The 22282-nt window shown below is 39.0% G+C and overlaps 2 protein-coding genes across 5 annotated transcripts in view; one reads left to right on the forward strand and one right to left on the reverse strand.

Annotated features, from left to right (window-relative positions):
• The window catches only part of nf1a (neurofibromin 1a), a 55930-nt gene that overhangs the window by 10120 nt on the left and 23528 nt on the right, over nucleotides 1-22282 (forward strand). For all 3 annotated transcript variants that reach the window (XM_058413119.1, XM_058413118.1, XM_058413117.1), the window contains exons 13-35: nucleotides 489-617; nucleotides 833-946; nucleotides 1061-1140; nucleotides 1243-1366; nucleotides 1981-2227; nucleotides 2837-2910; nucleotides 2993-3076; nucleotides 3154-3498; nucleotides 3990-4129; nucleotides 4331-4453; nucleotides 4591-4674; nucleotides 4764-4880; nucleotides 5164-5345; nucleotides 5561-5772; nucleotides 5856-6017; nucleotides 6843-6946; nucleotides 7121-7256; nucleotides 8517-8579; nucleotides 11441-11599; nucleotides 11692-11789; nucleotides 12150-12296; nucleotides 12784-12930; nucleotides 13850-13960. In XM_058413119.1, coding sequence (XP_058269102.1) covers nucleotides 489-617; nucleotides 833-946; nucleotides 1061-1140; nucleotides 1243-1366; nucleotides 1981-2227; nucleotides 2837-2910; nucleotides 2993-3076; nucleotides 3154-3498; nucleotides 3990-4129; nucleotides 4331-4453; nucleotides 4591-4674; nucleotides 4764-4880; nucleotides 5164-5345; nucleotides 5561-5772; nucleotides 5856-6017; nucleotides 6843-6946; nucleotides 7121-7256; nucleotides 8517-8579; nucleotides 11441-11599; nucleotides 11692-11789; nucleotides 12150-12296; nucleotides 12784-12930; nucleotides 13850-13960 — 3182 coding nt within the window. The remainder of the gene's footprint in view (nucleotides 1-488; nucleotides 618-832; nucleotides 947-1060; nucleotides 1141-1242; nucleotides 1367-1980; nucleotides 2228-2836; nucleotides 2911-2992; nucleotides 3077-3153; nucleotides 3499-3989; nucleotides 4130-4330; nucleotides 4454-4590; nucleotides 4675-4763; nucleotides 4881-5163; nucleotides 5346-5560; nucleotides 5773-5855; nucleotides 6018-6842; nucleotides 6947-7120; nucleotides 7257-8516; nucleotides 8580-11440; nucleotides 11600-11691; nucleotides 11790-12149; nucleotides 12297-12783; nucleotides 12931-13849; nucleotides 13961-22282) is intronic.
• Nucleotides 13947-22193, reverse strand: omgb (oligodendrocyte myelin glycoprotein b). 2 transcript variants are annotated; one of them, XM_058413121.1, is made up of 2 exons: nucleotides 19542-22193; nucleotides 13947-18147 (listed from the first exon to the last, which is right to left on the reverse strand). In XM_058413121.1, exons 1-2 carry the CDS (start codon nucleotides 19571-19573, stop codon nucleotides 16980-16982), a joined length of 1200 nt encoding a protein of 399 aa, XP_058269104.1. In that variant the 5' UTR covers nucleotides 19574-22193; the 3' UTR covers nucleotides 13947-16979. The 2 variants fall into 2 exon arrangements, with proteins under 2 accessions (XP_058269104.1, XP_058269105.1); XM_058413122.1 differs by having other exon boundaries at nucleotides 19235-22193.

Here is a 22282-nt window from a genome sequence, read left to right on the forward strand (position 1 = left end):
TTATTGATTTATTTATTTTTTCTTATTTTTGCATCACAGACTCTGATACATTCTTGGCATCTTCTTAAAATATTTTGAAATGCATTAACAAATAGATTTATAATTATGGGTAATGAGTATGTATAAATATTTTAAAGGTGGTTTGAAAATAAATATTCATATTTCTATATGTAAATAGTCCATAAATGAATGAACTGTTATAAAAGATTATATTATATTATATTATATTATATTATATTATATTATATTATATTATATTATATTATATTATATTATATTATATTATATTATATTATATTATATTATATTATATTATATTATATTATATTATATTATATTATAGGAGAAACGTCAACAGGGATGTTCTGGAATAATTAGGAGTATGTCTACAGCCAATGATTATTTCTGGATGTTATCATTTAGATTTTTCTGAACTAACCGTTAAGTGTTGAGAAAATAATAATCAGATAGAAATATATATTTCACAGAGTTTGACATTCAAAGAGAAGATGACAACCAGCCTGAAGTTTAAAGAAAAGTCTGCAGACCTGGACTCACGCTCTCTTCTTCTGGCTTTGGTGAAACTCATCCATGCTGACCCCAAACTAATGCTACATGTGAGTGATGTTCACCTGGCTCAGACACCTTGTTCACCCTCACTTGCTAAATCACTAATGAAAGTCCAACAAAGCTGATGGCTCTCCAGTAATGCTAAGTTGCTCAGTTCTGTGCAGTTCGGATGATGCATTTGGTTAAAATTATAGTAAATAGTAAAAAAAAAGAGATGTGATGTAAAATGTAAATAGGTTTGTGTGCATGTGTGTTGTACCAGAACCCAGGGAAGCAGGGCCAGGAGATCCAGAACAGCACAGCTGAACTCATCATAGGTCTGGTCCAGCTTGTGCCTCTTACACATACTTCAGAGCTCTCCCAGGAAGCCATGGAGGTAAAGCACTATATTTTTGCAGTTGTTGTGATTTATTTATTTAGGGATTTGTGAAGATGTTTTTTCCACTATGCCATGGTGTCAAGTATGCCTTTGCCTGTTTGTGTTCTTTAGGCACTTTTGGTGTTGCATCAACCCGAGACCATTGAGCTGTGGAACCCTGATACTCCAATTGAGACCTTCTGGGACATCAGGTAAATCATTCAGTAAACGGCTTATTCCCGTTAGAATCAATCAGAGCTGTACTGGGAGATGTGTGCATAGGGAGGGTTTGTCTTATCCTCTGAACCTCTCAGCTCTCAGGTCCTGTTCCTTATCTGTAAGAAGTTGATCGGCCACCAGATGATCAACAGCACAGAGATCTTGAAGTGGCTGAGGGAGATTCTCATCTGCAGGAACAAGTTCCTCCTGAAGAACAAAGTGAGTGCACTGAACATGTACTCCTTAAAAAGATCACAACTCCAGGCTCTGTATTTAAATTTTGCCGTCAGTACATAGTTAGTATTAACTATAAAATCATACTTGGATATGATTTTAATCTTTATTCCCCAAAAGAGGACAGTGGTCTTCGAATTACTGGCATGATGTATTAGCTGACATTGTGTCAAAAAATGTCTGTCTTCTGTCAAAAGTTGCACTTGAACACACTGTAAAGATGTATAGTAAAGTTGAATGGTCTACGAGCGGAAGGTCAATATCCGGTATCGCTGAAAGAAAACCATATGTCTTTTGGGGCATATGTTTTCTGTCTGCAGTACCGAGTCTTCCGTTTAACATTTTTTGATTACAAATACAGACTACTGCTGCCTCCTTGTGTGACTAGTCATTTCCTGTCACACAGGAGCAGATTGTACATGCGTACCGTCTATTAGATGTGAGCATTGCTTTATGTGCAAATCTTTCCACAATGATGCAAGGTGACAGAAAATGATCCTTAGTCAGTCAATGATCATTGATTGGTGGTACATCTTAAAATGTTGGCTTTGTCTGTTTCATTTTATAATGAAGTTCTTCATTTGTGTCCTAAACCACAGGAGAGTGCCACACAGGGGAGTCTAATCCCCATCAGCAGACAAGCACAGACCAAGCTGGAAGTGTGCCTGTATTCATTTCTGTGGAGCCCAGACGCTGAGGCTGTGCTAGTGGCCATGTCCTGCTTCCGGCACCTGTGTGAGGAGGCGGACATCCGCTGCAGTGTGGATGAGCTGCCTGTACACACAGTCCTGCCCAACTACAATACTTTCATGGAGCTTGCCTCCGTCAGCAACATGATGGCCACAGGTCAGGTTTCAAAGTAGCACCATCCACATTTATGTTAACTGTTTCCCAGAATCCTGGTATGAGCAGTGTTGCTTGTTTGGAATAAAACAATCTTAGTACAGGGGAGTGGGAAGGTGTGTTTTAAGGGGTGCTTTAGTTTTAAGCAGAATGCATGGGCTGCAGCATCTGTAAAAGTATATGGTTTCTTCTTTTCCCCTCCTCTTCTTGATAGGATTGTTTGCATTGTTGGCACTTCTAGTTATGGGACAGGAGCAAGAAGATTGTTCAGAAAATGTGATATATAAATATGATATTCTTCTGCTCTCACTTCTCAGTTTCATCTTCCTGTCTATTTACACATTCAAAAAATATTTACAGCACGCATTTAGTGTGTTTGGTTTTCCAGACATTCCTTTAAATAACATTCTTAAATAGTGTGTCATTACTCATGGATAAAATAATTAAAATGTTAGTTGCATCTTATCATGTTGCAACTCAGTACATTTATAATTCTTTTTTTGGCCTTTTTACTAGATAAATTGTGAAAATATTTTGTCACCCCAAAACTACAGGGGTTGTATGCTGACTGTGTGTCTGTTTCTCTAACCATGCCTGTGTGTGCATGTATAGGTCGCTCTACCCTACAGAAGAGAGTGATGGCACTGTTAAGGAGAATAGAGCATCCTACAGCTGGCAACATAGAGGTGAAGAGTGCTTTTGGTTTAATTTCTCAAGAGTCACTTTAGCTTTTGACTGTATTATAACCTTTATTCTTACCAACCTCAGGCTTGGGAGGACACGCATGCTAAATGGGAACAAGCAACCAAACAAATTCTAAACCATCCAAAGAACAAAGTTGAAGATGGTCAGGTGAGTGATGCAATAATTCATATTTTGTTCCCAAAAAGCTCTCTAACCTCTAACGCAAGGTTTCTCGTATTTATTAGGAGTGGATCAACATGACAGGCTTCCTGTGTGCTCTGGGTGGAGTGTGTCTGCAGCAGCGCAGTACTCCCAGCCTTGGTACCTACAGTCCACCAATGGGGCCAATGAGTGAGCGCAAGGGCTCCATGATCTCTATGGGCTCGTGTGAAGTGAACAGTGAGACACCTCTCAGCAGGTTCCTGGAGAGGCTGCTGTCCCTCATGGTGTGCACTCATGAGAAAGTGGGTTTGCACATCCGCACCAATGTTAAAGATCTCTTGGGACTGGAGCTGAGCCCGGCCTTGTACTCTATGCTGTTTACCAAACTGCGTAACAGCATCGGACGTTTCTTTGACACCCAAGGGCCGGTTAGTCTCACTGTAGCATTAATAGCTGGAATTATTTGGTGTGGACACCATTTTAATGAATATAATTGTTTTCTTATTCTTACTTATTTTCTTAGATGTTAGATGTTTCCAAGCATGTAATGTGTATTGTGTGGTGCATTTGCATAAAATTAAACTGGCTTAAACTTCATGTCTATAAATTGATCAAATATGCATTATTTATTTCCACCACAAGGTGGCAAAGTTGCTTTTCTTTCAGTATAGTGATTTGCAATTTTCCAAAATACTTCTTTGTACTGCACATTAATTTACATGAGCATTACCTTCATCTGTGATGCACCATATTAACAAACTAACTAACACTTAATTGTTACATGTTTTTTTTTAAATCAGGAATTTATTGCAGGAAATTATATTACTTTTTATCTTATTAGTTTACATTACAATAGTTTACAATGCAGTTGTTTACAGGAGTTTACGATACATTAACTTCAATGTGTTTCTCCCATCAGGTACCGATAAATGACACAAATACATTATTTGTGGAGCAGACTATAGCCATCATGAAGAACCTCCTGGACAGCCACACTGAGGGCAGCTCTGAGCACCTTGGTCAGGCCAGCATTGAGACCATGATGCTCAACTTGGTCAGGTCAGACCTGCTAAAGAATTTTATGCTAATGCTCAACATCGCAGTTATTCAAATCAAACTATTTACATTATTACGTTATAATATTATTTTGATATTCTTTTCTGATATGTAATGATCGATCACACCACAGTGTTGTTGAATGTCATTTGAAATTTAGTTGTTCTATTGTAATGTTCTGGTGCATTTTTTCTGTCCCCATAGATATGTGCGCATTTTAGGGAATGGGGTTCATGCAATACAGATTAAGACTAAACTTTGTCAACTCGTGGAGGTTATGATGGAACGCAGAGATGATCTGTCTTTTTGCCAAGAAATGAAATTCAGGTGAGTATCCTGTTAAGTATATCTAGTACTTTATTCAGTGTCCTTTATGATCATCTCAGTAGTGGATGATGATAAGTTTAGAGTCATTGATGTATCATAACATACAAATTAAAAATTGTGAAATACTTTGTTCCCAGGAATAAGATGGTGGAGTACCTGACTGACTGGGTGATGGGCACCTCCAATCAGGCAGCAGATGATGATGTCAAATATCTCACACGGTACAATTTCTGAATTTTCATTTATGATTCGTAATTTGCAACTTCACTTTGGTAGTTCACACAGGTTCTTTGGTGTATTTGTTGCTCAGGGACCTTGACCAGGCCAGTATGGAGGCAGTGGTGTCTCTGCTGGCTGGTTTACCTCTACAGCCTGAAGAAGGAGATGGAGTGGAGCTGATGGAGGCCAAGTCTCAACTATTTCTGAAGTAGGAACATTGCCTTCTTTTTAGGTTTTCACTTGTAATATCCCTTTATTCAGTCTCATTAGTATTTGTATGGTCCAAATATGAACTGTGATTTCAAGTTGCTTGAGCTGATAATAAACTTTGTTTGTTGTGTTTCTGTATTCATCATATTCTTTTAGATTTGTGGTACGAGTTTATGTAGGAAATGGATATTTTGTGAAGATGAAATATTATCTTTATTTTTAAACACCTGGATGATTATCCATAGTCCTCACCTTTAGCTTAACTCTTTGTTCTTCCTCAGGTATTTCACTCTGTTCATGAACCTCCTGAATGACTGCAGTGAGGTTGAGGAAGATGGGCAGCAGGTGGGCGAGAGAAAGCGGGGCATGTCCCGACGCCTTGCCTCCCTACGCCATTGCACCGTACTCGCCATGTCCAACTTGCTCAATGCCAATGTGGACAGTGGCCTCATGCACTCTATAGGTCAGTGCTGACAAACACTATAATGTGCTAAACTATAATGTGTGTTAGCCTGATAGCCTGATGTGCTTTTCAGTTGTTTTGAGCTACAATGGGGTGGTTAGATGCATTTTAAGAATGCTGTGGTGACCCATTATCATTATTTTACCTCCTTTGTGAAAAGGGCAATAGTTATCTTTGAAGTATCTCTAGTGACCGCTGTTTCTGTCTGTCTGCAGGTCTAGGCTACCACAAAGACTTACAGACCAGAGCTACATTCATGGAGGTGCTGACTAAGATCCTGCAGCAAGGCACGGAGTTTGACACTCTGGCCGAGACTGTTCTGGCCGACCGCTTTGAGAGGCTTGTGGAGCTTGTCACCATGATGGGGGATCAGGGGGAGCTTCCCATTGCCATGGCACTGGCCAATGTGGTGCCCTGCTCGCAGTGGGTATGTAACCACTGTACACTACAAAGGGTCATTGGATACCAAGGTTGAAATGGATATTGAGAGTTTGTTGGTGTCATCTGCAGGATGAGCTAGCCAGGGTGTTGGTGACGCTGTTTGACTCCAGGCACCTGCTCTACCAGCTGCTCTGGAATATGTTCTCTAAAGAAGTGGAGCTGGCTGACTCCATGCAGACTCTCTTCAGAGGCAACAGTCTGGCTAGCAAGATCATGACCTTCTGCTTCAAGGTAAATTGACGCTAGGTTGACCAACAAAGAAATGTTCTGCAAAGCACACTTGGATAACATGAACCACAGCAGATGTTTGACAGTTCTTTCAGTTGTTAGTTGTGCAATATGTACAAGGAGAAAATTAAAATTAACATCTAACAGTAAACGATTATGTTGTGGATTAATACAACTAGGACTATGGAATAAACGGTAGCAAGGAAGAGGGAGGAAAGCAAGGTAATTGTCCTCATTTTATCCAAAGACTGTTGTAATGAGGGCTCTCTTGGTGGACACGCTTCTGCTCTGAGGAGTCTCAGTTCCTGGGTCCTGATACAGTCATTTTAGATGAGCAACCAGCTTATCTATGCAAATGCATTTCAAGAATTATCACTTTAAATAGATTAAGAGTTGTTCCAGCACTGTAAGCTGCACTGCTGGGTCCTTATAAGGCTGTTAAACTGAGTGTTAAGTTGCTGTAAATAAGAGCATCTAACAAATGAATTGTAAATTTTTCCAACAGTGGCAGAAAGTGAGAAGCTTAGGAAAATGAAAGATGTAGATGGACATAGAAGTAAACAGATAAAAGAATAAAGCTGTTATTTCATAACATTATATTTGTTTTTATTAATATTGCATCACGCAAAATTTGAATTTTAAGGTAAAATATAATTTAAACAAAAGTCTTAATAGTAGAATAGGTTAAACTTGAATAGATAAATTGTAGATAATGTTTATACTGACATTTTTGCTGGCAGTGCCATTATTAGTATTACAAGTTCATACACCTCAACTCTGCATGAAGGATTGCTTAACCATAGCATTTGCTTGTTCTTACCTGTGCAGGTGTATGGAGCTGCTTATCTTCAGAAGCTGCTTGAGCCTCTGATGCGAGGCGTCATCACGTCTCCTGAGTGGCAGCACATCAGCTTTGAGGTTGACCCCACCAGGTAGCACTAGTTTTTACATAGTAAAAACACTGTTGTCATTTTTCACGAAGAGCAGCTTGTTAATCATTAATGTAGCCCATCTGAAATTCTCACAGCAAGTTGACCTCCATTCGCATTCTTCACGCATTTTGTAGTAATGCATTTCTTTAAAATCATCTCATTTCCTTTTTGTAGACTAGAGCCTCCTGAAAATCTGGAGGAGAACCAACGGAACCTGCTGCAGATCACAGACCGTTTCTTTCTGGCCATCATTAACTCCTCCAGCGAGTTTCCTCCTCAGCTGCGAAGCGTATGCCACTGTTTGTACCAGGTATGCTCTGCTCTGTCCTCACCCACGCTACCTGGCACATCATGCCGAGCTACTTCACACTTGCTACCGCATCACTCTGCTATTGGCTGCTCTCAAAATGGAGAGCATGCTTAAAAAAACTGCACTAACTGAAGCCTTCACCCAGTTTTCCTGCCTCCATTTTATACTCATGCAGCATAGTCTTGTACAGTTTGTGTGTGTTTGTGTGTTAGCATCATATTTTGTAGCTATTAATTTGGGATTTGTTAGGCACGTATAGGCTACTACATAGGGTAGATGGTGCTTGTTACTGACTTGATCAAGATGGTGTTGAATAGAAATACCCGTTCACTCGTATGCTGTACTGTCAATGCGGAAAGCTTGCATAAAATGTAAAATTAATATATTACTTGATGTCCTTCAGTAAGAAGTGTAATAACATGAACATTTAAAGCCTGTTAGTGTAAACTGTAAACATCATCTAGTTAATTTTACTTTGGTGAGAGACCTTGCATACCTAAAATAAAAATTTTAGACCTTGCATATCTAAAATAAAAATTTTATTTAAGAAAATTTCAAATTGGTTAGTTACCTGCTCTGTACTTTTTACAAAAAGTTAATTTATTGGCCACTTGTAAACATTCAACCCACGGTTTATATTTAGAGTCATATTCATATGTTTGGTTTGGTTGAGACTGCAGGGGAGGTAAACTGGCAGCAGCAGTAGTGCTGCATAGTGTGTGCAATGTGTGAAAAGCCTGAAAGCAGATGTTTGTGAGCAGGAAGGACACCTACTGCCTGTTTCCTTTCTGTTTACAGTATGCATACTCTTCTCATCTAGAAGTCACTCATTCACCCGTCTGCCACGCTATGCTTTGCATTCACCAGTGCATTAATAAATTATTTTTTAAAGCTTGCATTCTCAGGAAAAGCTCAGTTCCACAACTTGTGGTCTCTTCTAATTTAGTATTTAAAGAATATGTATCGTGTGTATGTTTGAAATCTCTGGCTTTGTTTTTAGTAGAATTGAACCATAGTAAATAATTTTTACCACATAGCTAAGGAACTAGGCCTGAGTAGATGGTAAGTAGTCAATGAAACCTAACATTAAACCTTACAGTAAAACTTAGTACCCGTGCAACTCACTTTGTGCTTCAGATTTCCGAACCATTAAGCTCAGATGGAGATCTCTCCTGTATGTGTTTGCATTATGGCTGTGTGCGCTGTGCTTAATGTTGTGTAGCCGCTGCTGTGACTTCTGTGCCCATCTCTGCCCTGTAGGCTACTTGCCACTCCCTACTGAATAAAGCCACTGTTAAAGAAAAAAAGGAAAACAAAAAATCCGTAAGTCACCCAGAACTTTAATTTTTTCCTAGCCACCATTTTTTTATTCATTCTGGAAATCAGCAATTTATTTTGTTCCTTTTTTGGCTTTTTTTTTGCCTCAAAACATGTTCATAAGCAACATGGCCCTACTAACCTCTTACTAACTTCAGAGTCATGGTTGAAACAGCATAGCTGTTTGGATCACCAGTATCCTGAGCCCTTCAGGTCTGGTTTGTGACTGTGAGAGGGCTGGCTGTGTGGAGGGCCAATGGGATTGGTCAAGCTTTTCCATTTGTCTGTATACAGGTTGACCTTTGACTGGATATTCTCCATAACATAGGAGCCACCACCTCTGCCATGGAGATCCTTGCACACCAGGAGCAAAAAAAAATAAAGATTAAACCAGATTGTCCAAAAGTCATATCAATTTACTGACCTCAATATAATCTCCCTGCTGTTGAAGAGTGTACTGACATCAAACACTAAATAACTGCTTATGATTGAGAATTATAAATGTGAACACCACTCTGAGACTGTGTTCTCTGACTTGAATCTGGCTTTAAACTTCTTGTTTTTATTTTTGCCTGTTAAAAAGGGTCAGAGTTTCAAAGAAGCTGGTTAATGACCTTATACTTGGTGTGCAATTAAATAAAGCATGTGCTTCTCTGTTGATGATCTAGGTATGGAGCAGTAGTTTCACTAGTCGTACACATGCATGAGCTATATTGGTGTGGTAAATATGCTTACGGTGTGGTGTGTGTGTGTGTGTGTGTGTATATGTGTATATATACACTCTCCGTCTACTTTAGATACAACTGCACATTCATACAATTATGTGATCAGCCAAACATGTGGCAGCAATGTAATGCAAACCATCAAATGGAGCTGCTTCACATGAAACATCAGAATGGAAAAAAATGGTCACCTCTGTGACTTTGATTGTGCCAGTAGGCTGGGTTGAGTATTTCGGAAACTGCTGAACTCCTGGGAATTTCACAGAGAACAGTTTTCAGAGTTTACACAGAATTGTGTGAAAACAAGAAAGAAAGAAAAAAAAACTGAGCAAGCAACAGTTCTGTGGATGGTCAGCAGAAAAAGGCCATATTTGCTGCTAGTAATTCAGTCACTAGTTACAACCACGGTGAGCAGAAAATCATCTCAGCATGCAGAAAACATCTAACCTTGCAGTGGATGGGCGAGAAATTTTGGGTTCATTTGAGCGTTCATTTCAGTCACTATAGATGACACATCAGCTCTTCCTTTTTTTTTTTTTTTTTGCACCATTCTGTATGAACTCTATAGACTGTTGTGTGTATGAAATTCCAAGCAGCTGAAATACTCAAGCCATCCCTCTGCTAGCAACAACCATAACACGATCAAGGTTGCAGAGATCACACTTTATCTTCACTGTGATGTTTGATGTTTTCTTGCATTACGCTGTTTCCATACAAATAGCTGATTAGATAACTGCATGAATGTAAAGGTGTTTCTAATAAAGTTGGCGGTGAGCATATATAATAAAGTCTTCTCTCTTATTTAGATATTTTCAAGAAATTCTGTATACACAGCTGGTCCCAGGGAACAATCCATTGCATGAATGTTTCACACTTTCTCATACTTTCATTTGTCGTCAGTGGTTGATTACCATGCTTTCTTAATTCTCCACCACAGCTCTTTAATTTAAAAGGTTTTTATTTGAGTGTACAATTTCTCTTGGAACATATTGAATCCATATATCAGTCTTTACAAATCCAAGTTATTTTATGTATGTTATTTCATCTGCATTTTTAAAACTTCAACTGTTATACCATACCTCATGGATCTGAAAGTGTGGAAATCTATTTAAATATATTTTTTAAAACATATACAGTGAAAGACTAGTGGTGTTTTCATTTAAGAGACTTATGCTTTTACTAACTTAGTCAAATAAATCTAATATTCTGCAATACAGACTATGGATTTTAATTATGCCAATGTATAGTACTTGTTTGCTGTATAGTTGGGTGCTTGGCTTTGGATTGCAATGATACCACAGCCATCCATCAGGCAGCAAAAATTTGACCATAGTGACACTGGCGATTGCTGCCTATAAATTTATATATGCAGAAGACAGCAAATAGTACTTTCCTCCAAGTGTGTTACACTGCTCTCTGTTGCAGATTGAGCAGCAGGTTGAAAAGCTGTGGTTTGCAGGTTTCACATGTTTTGGAGGAAGCATGTGATGGCCCTTACCCTACCTGGTTCATGGCTGTTGTATGATAGGGGAGACCTGAGTGGTGAAGGGAATTGGCAGGCGTCTAAATATGGAATACATTTAGGCATTTTCAGTCCTGAGGGGTATGTGATACTTGGTTAGTTGGTTAATCTTGGTATTGATGTTTTCCTATCCATTTAATACCAATAAATGGGGGGTTCTGATTTATTAAATAATAATAGATTTTTTGATCTCATTGTGTGACTTCTCGTTTGATCGTCATACATTCTTATTTGCCTTTTGCTTTAAATTAGCATTGTCTAACTTTTTTGATTCATTCCATATCTTTCATTTACAGCCTTTATTTTCCCCATCTGCAGCAAAACACTGCCTACTGTCTCTACGGTACCATGTCTGTTTGGCCATCTAACTTTTTTTTTTTTTTTTTTTTTTTTTTCCCCCCCATTGTTTTATTGGTCTTCCAATCCTAAACATATTTTATGGCTTAAGTCATTTGAAGGTTTAAAATTGGTTTAGCTTTTGTAGGTCTTGAGGCATTTTGTGAACATCAGGGGCAGAGAACCCTGTCTTTCTCTCTCTGCTTATTGCATTTTGCTTGCCTAAATTTTTCCCCTTCTTTTTCTTTCCTTCCTCAACATCCTCCATTCACTGTGTGTCCATGCAGGTGGTGAGCCAGCGATTTCCCCAAAACAGCATCGGCGCCGTTGGTAGTGCCATGTTTCTGCGATTCATTAACCCTGCCATAGTCTCTCCATACGAAGCAGGCATCTTGGATAAGAAGCCTCCTCCTCGGATTGAGCGGGGCCTCAAACTAATGTCTAAAGTAAGGCATTTATCCAAATGCATGTTTTGCAGTGTGATCATCCAAGTGATTGCTAAACATTGTTGTTTCTCTTTTTTTTTTTTTCCCCCCAGATACTCCAGAGCATTGCAAATCATGTTCTCTTTACCAAGGAAGAGCATATGAGGCCATTTAATGATTTTGTGAAAAACAACTTTGAGGCAGCAAGGAGGTAGTGTGTGCACAAAAGGTGGCAACAGTCATTGTTCACCTGTCAATGTGTACAAAGTGGTCAGTGAAAGAAAAAAAAAATCTTATTGGATATACTGCAGAAATGTAAAACTTGGGGACATAAATAGTATTGGGCAAATTTGAGTTAGTGCTGACCCTGTGATAGTCAAAGTATTATTTTAGCATGCAGATGTATGCAGTACAGGTTTAGCAGGGGAGGCAGTTGGTGTGCGTGTAGACTTTTCAGTTTAACTATTCCTACAGCCTGATAGTCTTGATGAGATTAAAAGTATATTCATGCATTGATGTCTTCAAATGTACTGTTTTATAATCTGTAGTTGTTTATTCCTTTCTTGTGCAGATTTTTCTTGGACATAGCATCTGACTCTCCTCCGAGTGATTCAGTCAATCATAGCCTTTCCTTTATCAGTGACGGTAATGTGCTCGCACTGCACCGCTTGCTCTGGAACAATCAGGAGAGGATTGGGCAGTATTTATCCAGTAACAGGTATGATAATACACTGGATGAGAAAACAATTGCATTTTCCATGCATCCTGGTTAGTCGATGAGCCCAGTCAACCTAAATCACTACATACTTGGATAAATAATTAGATTTAAGCATATAGCATTAAATAAGCATTGAACATGTACAGTCTAGCTGACAGAATTGAAGGTTCTTTGATTTCCCATTAAGTCTCTTGGTTTCAAACTTTCCTCCAGTTCCTTGGTATTATCTCTCTTCCTCTTCCCTTAAATGACTTTGTGCTTTAAACAGTACAGCCTGCTTGCATTTCTGCTTTTTTGTTAAACAGACCTTTGCTATACATTTACCCTAATGAAGACAGAAGTGTAATAAGAAAACTGCTTGTTCATCACTATAGTTGTTTGCAAATGAATATACCATTTGATAGCCTGTGTTCAGTGTTGACGTTACCTCTCAGGATGAATTTTATTCATTTTTATGCACCAAGAAACATTTTCGTGTGTTTGTCAGGGACCACAAGGCTGTTGGTAGAAGACCCTTTGATAAAATGGCTACACTCCTGGCATATCTTGGTCCCCCTGAGCACAAACCTGTAGCAGATACACACTGGTCCAGTCTCAACCTAACCAGTTCTAAGTTTGAGGAGTTCATGACCAGGTAATTCTCTGCTAGCTCTGTACCTACTTTAGCTTTAATGGTGTAATTTTCCAGCATATGTTTTATGCATAATTTTAGGGGAAGCAGTTGTAAGAAGTGGGTAGAATGCAAACAGTCCAGAAAAAAATCACTTCCTCTGAAGTGTTTTGAAGTTTAAAGAAAGTTGAAGTTTTCCCCCCATCACAGACCCTGTAAAAATACTTTCCAGATAGGCTCTGAAGTTCTGTAATTTTTTTATCACCTGACCATATATGAAATATCTTCGTTGTTAGTAAAGCATATAGATAGTATTTGCACAGCTAGGTTCTTAGCTGATATAATCGGAAGGCAGAAGTGGCGTCAGTGTTTTTATAGTTACAGGCTGAGTTTCATGTGAGATGCCTTTTTCACATCAGCACAAATGTGAAAAGCTGTGGCATCTTCTGTAAGGAAAGCAGCCTTTGAATACTAAGGATTTTAAGACTCGTCATACATTACGATTTAATTCTGAAGGTCATGCACCAACTCGAAGCTTGAAAGCCTTTTTGCTTGCACACTTTCCCATTAAACAGAAAAGAAAATTAGCTAAGTCATGTTTATGATTAAGATGCAATTTTTTTAATGCAGAGTCATTGTTTTATTCATTGTTTATGCATTAAGTAATTTTCTTAATTGTAGCATCTGTTACAAGTGTTGCCATTCATTCTCATTCATTCCCCAAAGAAATATTGTACCACTGAGACTGATGTGAAGGTGCTTTATTTCTGTTAAATGGGTAGGTGACTGTAGCACTTGGAAAATGGGATACATCTAAGATGTTTAACTATGTTAGGGTCTTTTATTGTTAAATTTTGATTGCTGTTTGTTGGATAGAAACCTGGCCATTAAATGCAACTGTCTAGTAAAAGTGTAGTCATAAAGGCTTGTTTGTTATACCCAGGCATCAGGTCCATGAAAAAGAAGAATTCAAAGCTCTGAAGACACTTAACATCTTTTACCAGGCAGGAACATCTAAGAACGGCAACCCTGTCTTCTATTACATTGCCCGAAGGTAAGATGTTTAGGCTTGTTGTGCTGTAAATTCATCTCTAATAAATAAAATAAAAAAAAAAAACACACTTAAGACATCAAACCTATAATAAGGCTGTATGGGTTGTGGTTTTATTTCTATACTTCTCAAAAATCTGTAATACCCAGTGTAGACAAATTTGCCCTCTGCCATTATAACCCTGACGAGCAGCAAAGCTAGCCTTTGCTGTTTAACATTGTGTTTAATGACTCAAACAAACTTGTGATGATACTAGCAGCATGTATAATGCTTGTTAACTTGCTAAATTAATATTTTATGTCTAAGTTTAGATTACATCAGATGGTCTGTAACATATTGCCTTCTACAAACACAAAGCATGAACAGTTAAGCAAAGGATTTGCCCTGCTTCATTTATCTAGTAGTGTTAATACTTATGATATCTGAAAGCCACACAAATGTAATATATTACAATACATCTACTAATGAATGCAAAAGTTCAGTTAAATGACTTCTGTGCATTAGATCTACCACTCTTAAATTCGTGTCCGTTTCTGGCCTGTAAAATGTCTAGATCAGTATTAACACATTTGTCGTGGTTAATTTTGCACTATGCATACCAATTAGTAGAGCATTTGCAGTTCCTCATGTTTCTTTGTAAATTATTTTGCGTTTTTCTAACATGTTGGAATCAATAGCAGGAGTTTGTGCTTAAGTGAGGTTAGGTTCTTGGCATGTTGCAAGCTGTAAGGTAGACCTTATTTCATGTGCTGGAAATCAAAGTGCTAAATATAGTACATTCAGATATTTACTCCTCATTCGCCTGTTGCTTTATTTTTGGTCTCTGTGCACTTCCTTGTGCAGTCAACCTTAATGTATAATATCCTGTCAGAGCAACACCCTTGGAACCAAACACTTTGGTATTGCACTTGATTTCTGCTTACCACTTTTTTTTTTCTTTTCTTTTTTTTTTAAATATTTGCATATTTTTTCCCTCTGGTATATTTCATTTATTCCTAAACCTTGATTCTTCAGATTAGCATAGTGTTGAATTGGAAAAACTGTACATTTACAATAGCACCTTTATCCTCAGATTAAATACCAGTGTTGTCTGTAATTACTGGCAAATGTGTACAGTAAAGATTTTTCCAAGATGTACTCAGCCCAACAGAAGGGTACTTTGCTCTCAGAGCGTTTCTCAAGCATCTTGTGCAACAGTGGTAACGGGTCATCACTGCAGTATTTACACACAGCTTTTTATCCAAGCAGCCATCTGAAAGCCATTCAAGGCTGAATCTCTGCCATTTGGCAATTTGCAATATCCACACTTTTTGTGGACATGTGAAATTGTGTTGCTTTATTAAGACTTTCTTTATTTTATGAATAAGCACATTTATTTTAACATTCTTAACATGTGTTCTGTGTATATAAATGATAAACTTTTACTGTTATCTCTAGCCTCTTTGTAAAGTATGAATAGGTGTCAACTATATTAGTAATCCCTATTCATGCTTTGTTGAAAACCATTTTGTACTTGAAGTATAAAGTAAAAATGTGTTAATAAAAAAAGCACTACATCTCTCAAGATTTAATTTTTTTTTTTTTTAAATAAAAAGCTTGGGCGAAGCTGAAGGTTTTTTTTTTTTGGTTGGAGAAGATCTGGTCAGCAAGCATTGCTCAGCTCTTACAGCATCATCACCTAGTGCTAAATGCTCTGTGATCTTTATGATACTGTGGGGTGTTTGGAAAGCTCTCACTGGAGTGCCTTAATGTAGTAGAAGCACTAAGAGAAATTGGCTAGACAGGTTTAAGTGAGTGAAATCCCACCTAGGAGTTTTAGACAGCTGAGACATATCAATCATATCTGTTTAGAGATAGAGCAAGCACAACACATGCAGCAATCATTTATAAGATCATCTGTTTGCATGATAGACTTTTATTTTTTATTTTTAGTGAAGTGTCTCTCGCTATCTTGGTCTCGGTATGATGTATAAAATACCATTAAACGTTAATCATTACATGTGACTGCAGTATGTGGATTCCTGGCGTGTCATGTATAACCTTGAAAGTGTTACCTATATGAAAATCACAGTAGACTGCATTCCAAATGTTTGGATTTCTATGGACGAGCATAATACAGGAGAGAGATTTTTTTTTTTTTTCCAACACTATTGTTTTAAGTCATTTGTATGCATTTCTATTAGTTTGGCAAGATAACTATGCATGACAGACATACTGCATAGAGAATACTTTTCAGTTTGATTAAAGCAGACAGAGACTATATGTGTGATGGCCAGGGAAACCCCTTCACCTAGTGACATTTAGACATTTTTTTCCCATGCATAGATCTGTGAACTTTAGCCTTTCCTGAGCTCTTTTTGTTTTATCTGTATCATTATTATTATCATTACATTATTGATGTCTGGTTACCCACAAGTGTCAAAAGGGGGATACCTAAAAATTCCTTTCTCTTTGCAGTGGAAGGGAACTTTAATGCAGTTTTTCTCCATTTGACATTTGGGGGTAGCCAATTTAAGAGTCAGTATTTGTTTTCAACTCGGCTAAACAGCAACCTGATCAAAATCTGACTTTCAGTGTGTGAGGAAAGACTTTAGACACTTTTTGGAAGACTTGCTTTTTTTTTTTTTTTTTAAACTCTCTTCTTACAAACATGAGCTTTGTAGAAAGCCTAGGCAAGGTAAACGTTTTCAGTTCATTTTGGTTAAATATACTTATGGTTCCTTCAAGTTGAATTGTCAAAGTGTGATATAAGCAGAAACCCCTATTTTGGTCTTTTTGTCCCCCCTCATAATTTTCAGTTATTTGCCAGAATTCAGCCACAGCATGGAAGGGTTTCCCTCAGACCAACACGCACACCATAGGCATTACCCATAGAGTCAGGAACAATCAAACTGTGTAGTTAACATCCAAGAAGATAAGAACCTCCTTTTGACCTTCCTTATATCCATAAAGGTGCAGATTTGTTTTAAATCCTGACCAACTGCAGGTTCTTGGGCAGGAATTATTCCAGCTTGATGCAAAATCAGAAGGTACTGAGGATGAATGCTGTGCCCAAAAGGTTTAATGCGAGGGTATGAAGTTTGCAGAGATGGATTTGGATGCTTGTGCTGCGAGCTCTGCCAGGCAATGCCTTTTTGGCGCTCCGTGTACGGATTGTGCTTGTCTGGGTTGAGAAACTGTACGGCGTGGACGTGAGCAGTCCCACACCCTTGGTCTTTGCCTGCTCAGATGCTTCAGAGGAATTCTCAGTACTCCAGTTGTAAGGAAAGTTGAGCAGTGCCGATTTGGACAGATATCCAGAAGTGACAACCTGCACATGTGGTTGATCACGTGTGTCCGCACCCAGTGGAGGTTCAGTGTATGAAGCCGAGTTCCGGGTTCTGGCGGTGGATAGGTGGGCTTCCCCACACGTAGGCCTGATGTAGCAAGGGCAGCCCAGCACTTTTGCTGGGGTCTGCTGTACCCAGTTGAGTAGATGTGTCATGTTTTCCTCATCCTCACAGGCCCAAGGATTATCCCCAAGTGTAAGGAGTTGCAACGATTCCAGTCGATTGAACACACCCTCACTCAATAAAGCAAAGCGATTAGCATGCAAGTAGAATCGAGACAGCCTGGGAAGGCGGTCTAGTGAGCCAGGCAGAATCTGTAGCAGAAAGTTGTGGGACAGGTCCACCACCTCCAGATTGTAGGGCATGTTGGTTGGCACAGTCCAGAACTTGTTGTGGCTTAGGTTGAGTGCTCGTAGACTGGGTAGTGTGTTGTTAATGAAGACCACACGCTCTAACTGATTGTTTGATAAGTCTAAGGACTGCAGGTTCCAGTGGAAAGCAGTGTCGTTTTTCTCAAGGTGGCGAATGTGATTAGCTGATGCGTGGATGTCCCACAGTGCCCGCGGCAGGCCAGCTGGAAGGTGGTTGAGATGGTTGTGGGAGATATCCAGAATTCTTAAGTGGCCAAAGTGGCCGAGAGCTCCATCTAAGTCTTGTAGCCGGTTGTGGGACAAGTTGAGGAAATGAATGTTGTGCTGCAGGCTGTTGGGTAGCAGTACGAGGCCTTGGCCAGAGCAGTCCACCACTCGATGGCCCCTGCCACAGGAACACATCAGGGGACAGATTGCCAGCACGGACACTGTACATAGCATCAGGAGCAGCAAGCAAGCCAGCATAGATGCAGACATTGTGTAAGCTGTCCTATAAAATAAAATAATTCAATTATCAGACATCAGAAAGGTTGTAAAGATAAAATTCTATGATTACGGATTTATGTTTTTGCACATGATGTGTTGCAGATTAGTTATTTACCAGCTTGCGTTGGTTGAAGGCTGAGACTGGTAAACTAAAATATGTATCGGTTTATTTGAACTTCTTGGTTCACCACAGATTGTTACTGCCTAAGCTGCTGTTGTGTTTCGTGTATCCAGTGAGTCAGTGTCTAATGTTTAGTAGTTTAACACTGGAGTCTGGTGCAAATTAACTGTTTATTCTCTGTTCTTTTGATTTGTGTTACTTGATAGAGAAAATGTATATTGACTATTATTTGAACTGTCTTGCAATCATGCAAATAATGTATTACATAAGTAGCCCTAAGAAACTTCTAGTGCCCTAATATGGCACTTTGATTGACTCAGTAATCTGATTTTTTTTTTTTTTTTTTTTTTACACGGCAGTGCTATATAAATTGTTCATCAATATCGACTGAATCTAGCCTCATGTTCTCGAGCACAGCTAGAGAAATATGAAGGATATTCCTATAAGGTCTTTTTGGGATGTTTGAGTAGGCTGTTTCTGCTGTTTGGCATAGTGAGCAGTACATGAACAGAGCACCTCAGTGCTCTCTTCAGCTCAGGCACTGGCTCGAGTTTGAGTCCCTGCCAGAAGCTACTCTCCCTTGCTGCTGTTTCTACTGCAGTGAGCGGTTAGCATTTAGCCTGGTTACCAGCGTCTCCGTCTTGTCCTTTTTCTTGTTAGCTGCCATCTAGGGACAGTGAAAATTTATAGTCCAGATCACACTATACGCCCATCTGGTATTCTAGATATTTCTTATCTTCTCTGAGAATTAATGATCAGCCAGTATGTTATGTGACAAATAGATGGATACATTACTGTTTTTGAGTTTTTGCCGGATGATTGTTATTATTTATCAAAGTGTAAAAGTCCAGTACCCTATTTGTATATAGGCTAGAAATATTTTAAGCAAAGACATCTTATTTATTCGATTTAAAGCCCTGTGTTTTGCAAAGATTGACCATGAATTTATTAAATATTGAAAATGCCTTACCGTATCCTTTCCATCAGTGTTCCATCATTTCTCTTCCTTTCTTTTCCACACTCTAACCTCTTCTTCCTAGCGCTACTCTAATCTAGAGCAGCAGAGGATAATTTCAGTTACTGTCTTTTTCTTTTTTCTGCTACTCTGCATGGCAGGTTAGTCCTTTATCACCCACATTCTGTCTCTCCTTTTCCGTCTCTTACTCTTCTGTACTCTCTATATTACCCCCTCCATCAGGCTCATTTCTTCCCCTCCCCTTTTCCCTTCTCAGCTGCAATAAGCATTAATGAGTTAAAAGGTGGTTCTCCTCTCTCACCCATGTCCGTGGCCGGGCTTCCCTCCTGGCATGGCAGGGCTGTGGTGGTGAGCAAGCCTCTGATGGCTCAAACCCCAAATGCTGCAAGCTGCTCATCCCACCAGCATCCGAGCTCTTTGAAAGTGGTGAAATGAGGAGTGAGCAGGAGGAGGGAGGTGGAAGAGACAGTGGAGAAATGCAGCATAGAGACAGCCCCAGCTGCTGCTGACAAGGTTTGGGGGTGGGGTGGTGTGGAGTGGGGGGTTTAGGGAGAGATGGGAGTGCTGACTCCAAACCTTTTATAATCACAACCAGTGTGCTCAATGAAATCATCTGTCTTTCCCCCAGCTCTCTTCTTCTATACACACACAGACATGCTGTCTTTGTCCAGTATACTATGTTTTTATACACATCAGCACATACCAATACGCTAACCTTGACTGCACTGCAGTGGCACTATTTAGTGTGAATGACTAACTTTATGAAACATCATGCAACCTGTTTTTTTTCCCCAGCAAGATGACGTTGTTCAGCCAAGTACTTAGGGCAGCAGGTGTCAAATGAGAGCATGTTCTGAAGGCCCTGTAATTGTTTCTTTCCGGTAATCATCACACATTTTTCCGGGAAAATCTTGGTCTGTTTTTGTTATTTTTGTTAAATATTTAAATACAAGCACCCTTTAATGTAAGATTTTTGACTTTTCCCTTACATTTTGGAAACTGTCAGTAAAATGTCTACTCTGGGGGGGAAAAAAAAAATAACAGCTGTCTCTCTGGGCTCCCTGGCTCAGTAACTGAGTGGAAAAAAATAATGTGCTGCTGCCTCACATCCCTGGGGTCCATGTTCTTCTCGTATCTATGTAGTTTTTCTCTGGGTTCTGTAGCTTTTTTTATACTGTTCAAAAAACAGTTTGTGGGCCTCTTTGGGCCTAGTTATGTTGGTCTACAATATTCATTTAATCATTTGTGGATCTGGAGTCTGATTTCCAGCCATTTAGGATGGAGCGTCTGTTCTCCGTATTTGTTGATTAGGTTCCTGTCAATTCAAATATCTTCCCTTCTTGTGCTTTATTGCTCAGAATAGAAGGTAGAATCAACAAAGCAGTTTTGCATTTGTAGAGGCAGTGTAATGTATGTACACAGATCAGCCATAACATTATGAGCACTGACGCGTGAAGTGAATAAGACTGATTATCTCATCATCATGGCACCTGTTAGTGGGTGGGATATATTTGGCAGCAAGTGAACATTTTGTCCTCAAAGTTGATGTGTTAGAAGCAGGAAAAATGAGCAAGCGTAAGGATTTGAGCGAGATTGACGAAGGGCAAAATTGTGATGGGTAGACATCTGGATCAGTGTGTCTCCAAAACTGCACCTCTTGTGGGGTGTTCCCGGTCTGCAGTGGTCAGTGTCTATTAAAAATGGTCCAAGGATGGACCAGTGGTAAACCAGCAACAGGGTCATGGGTGGCCAAGGCTCATTGATGTACATGGGGAGCGAAGTCTGGCCCATGTGATCCGATCCAACAGATGAGCTACTATTGCTCAAATTGCTTAAAAAAAAAAAAGTCAATGCTGGTTCTTATAGAAAAGTGTCAGAATACACCTTTCTATCGACGGGTCAGTGCTGTTTCGGCAGCAAAAGGGGGGCCAACACAATATAAGGCAGGTTGTCATAATGTTATGGTTGATCTGCATATGTCAGAATATAAGGTTCAGAATGAAGGTGCCTCATGGTTACATCTGACCCCGAAATCAGAATTCACTACTGCTTTAACATGCATGCCTTTCAGATTAGAGCAAGAAGTAAGTTGTAGTGAAGTTCTGCATTTTATTAAATCAACATAGAATATGCCTGTGTGAATTCATGCTTTTGAAATTTGTAGAGGCAGTGTAATGTATGTACACAGATCAGCCATAACATTATGAGCACTGACACGAAGTGAATAAGACTGCTTATCTCCTCATCATGGTTAGTGGGTGGGATATATTAGGCAGCAAGTGAACATTTTGTCCTCAAAGTTGATGTGTTAGAAGCAGGAAAAATGAGGAAGCGTAAGGATTTGAGCGAGATTGACGAAGGGCAAAATTCTTTTGAAATATTTTTGGTCGCTGTTTCATATTTATCAGAGTAGTTGGAAAGTGTGTGTATTGTACAGGTCTGTTCTTCATTCATGCATGAACAAAGTACAATAAAATAATTAATTTAGTACATTAAAATAACAAAATTCATATTTGTAAGATTACTCTAATGATGCATATAGTTTTGGTAGTGCATTGTGTTGTATGGTGGTCTGAAAAAGCAAGCAGGATTAAGATATCTCAACTAAGAAATGTAAAGATTAATTTAGTAAGGAAGAACACGGTAGGCTTAACATTATTGGCATGCATGCTCGTTGATCTTTATTTATGAAACTCCACATATTATTGTACTATAAATGTAATCACAATTGGGGAATATATAAGAGACCATCAGCTTCTTTCACTACTTGCAATAAACTTTCCATTTCAGTATGGCCTTTACCGCAGCAGTACATGCTCACAGCTTCTGAATAGTTTCCCGTTTTGCACTTCAACTGACTTAAACAGTGTATGTGTGTTCCAATGACAGTGGACCAAATAGCAGCAGGTGTGTGAAATCCTGCATAGCAACTTAAACTAGTTCTGTAAATATTAATCAAAACAAATGTGTAACAGGATGCTACCAGTAATGTGCAATAGATTCAAGATCTATTGCACATGCGCATAAATTCAAGATCTATTG

This window comes from Hemibagrus wyckioides, linkage group LG17 (assembly GCF_019097595.1).
Source record: "Hemibagrus wyckioides isolate EC202008001 linkage group LG17, SWU_Hwy_1.0, whole genome shotgun sequence".
Taxonomy (NCBI): domain Eukaryota; kingdom Metazoa; phylum Chordata; class Actinopteri; order Siluriformes; family Bagridae; genus Hemibagrus; species Hemibagrus wyckioides.

Coding starts and splice junctions, on each gene's coding strand:
- omgb (XM_058413121.1), bottom strand. CDS start 19,573: ATGCCAGGAGGGAAGCCCGGCCACGGACATGG. Junction 18,148..19,541: donor AAGCCCGGCCACGGACATGG/GTGAGAGAGGAG, acceptor TTTATTTTATAG/GACAGCTTACACAATGTCTG.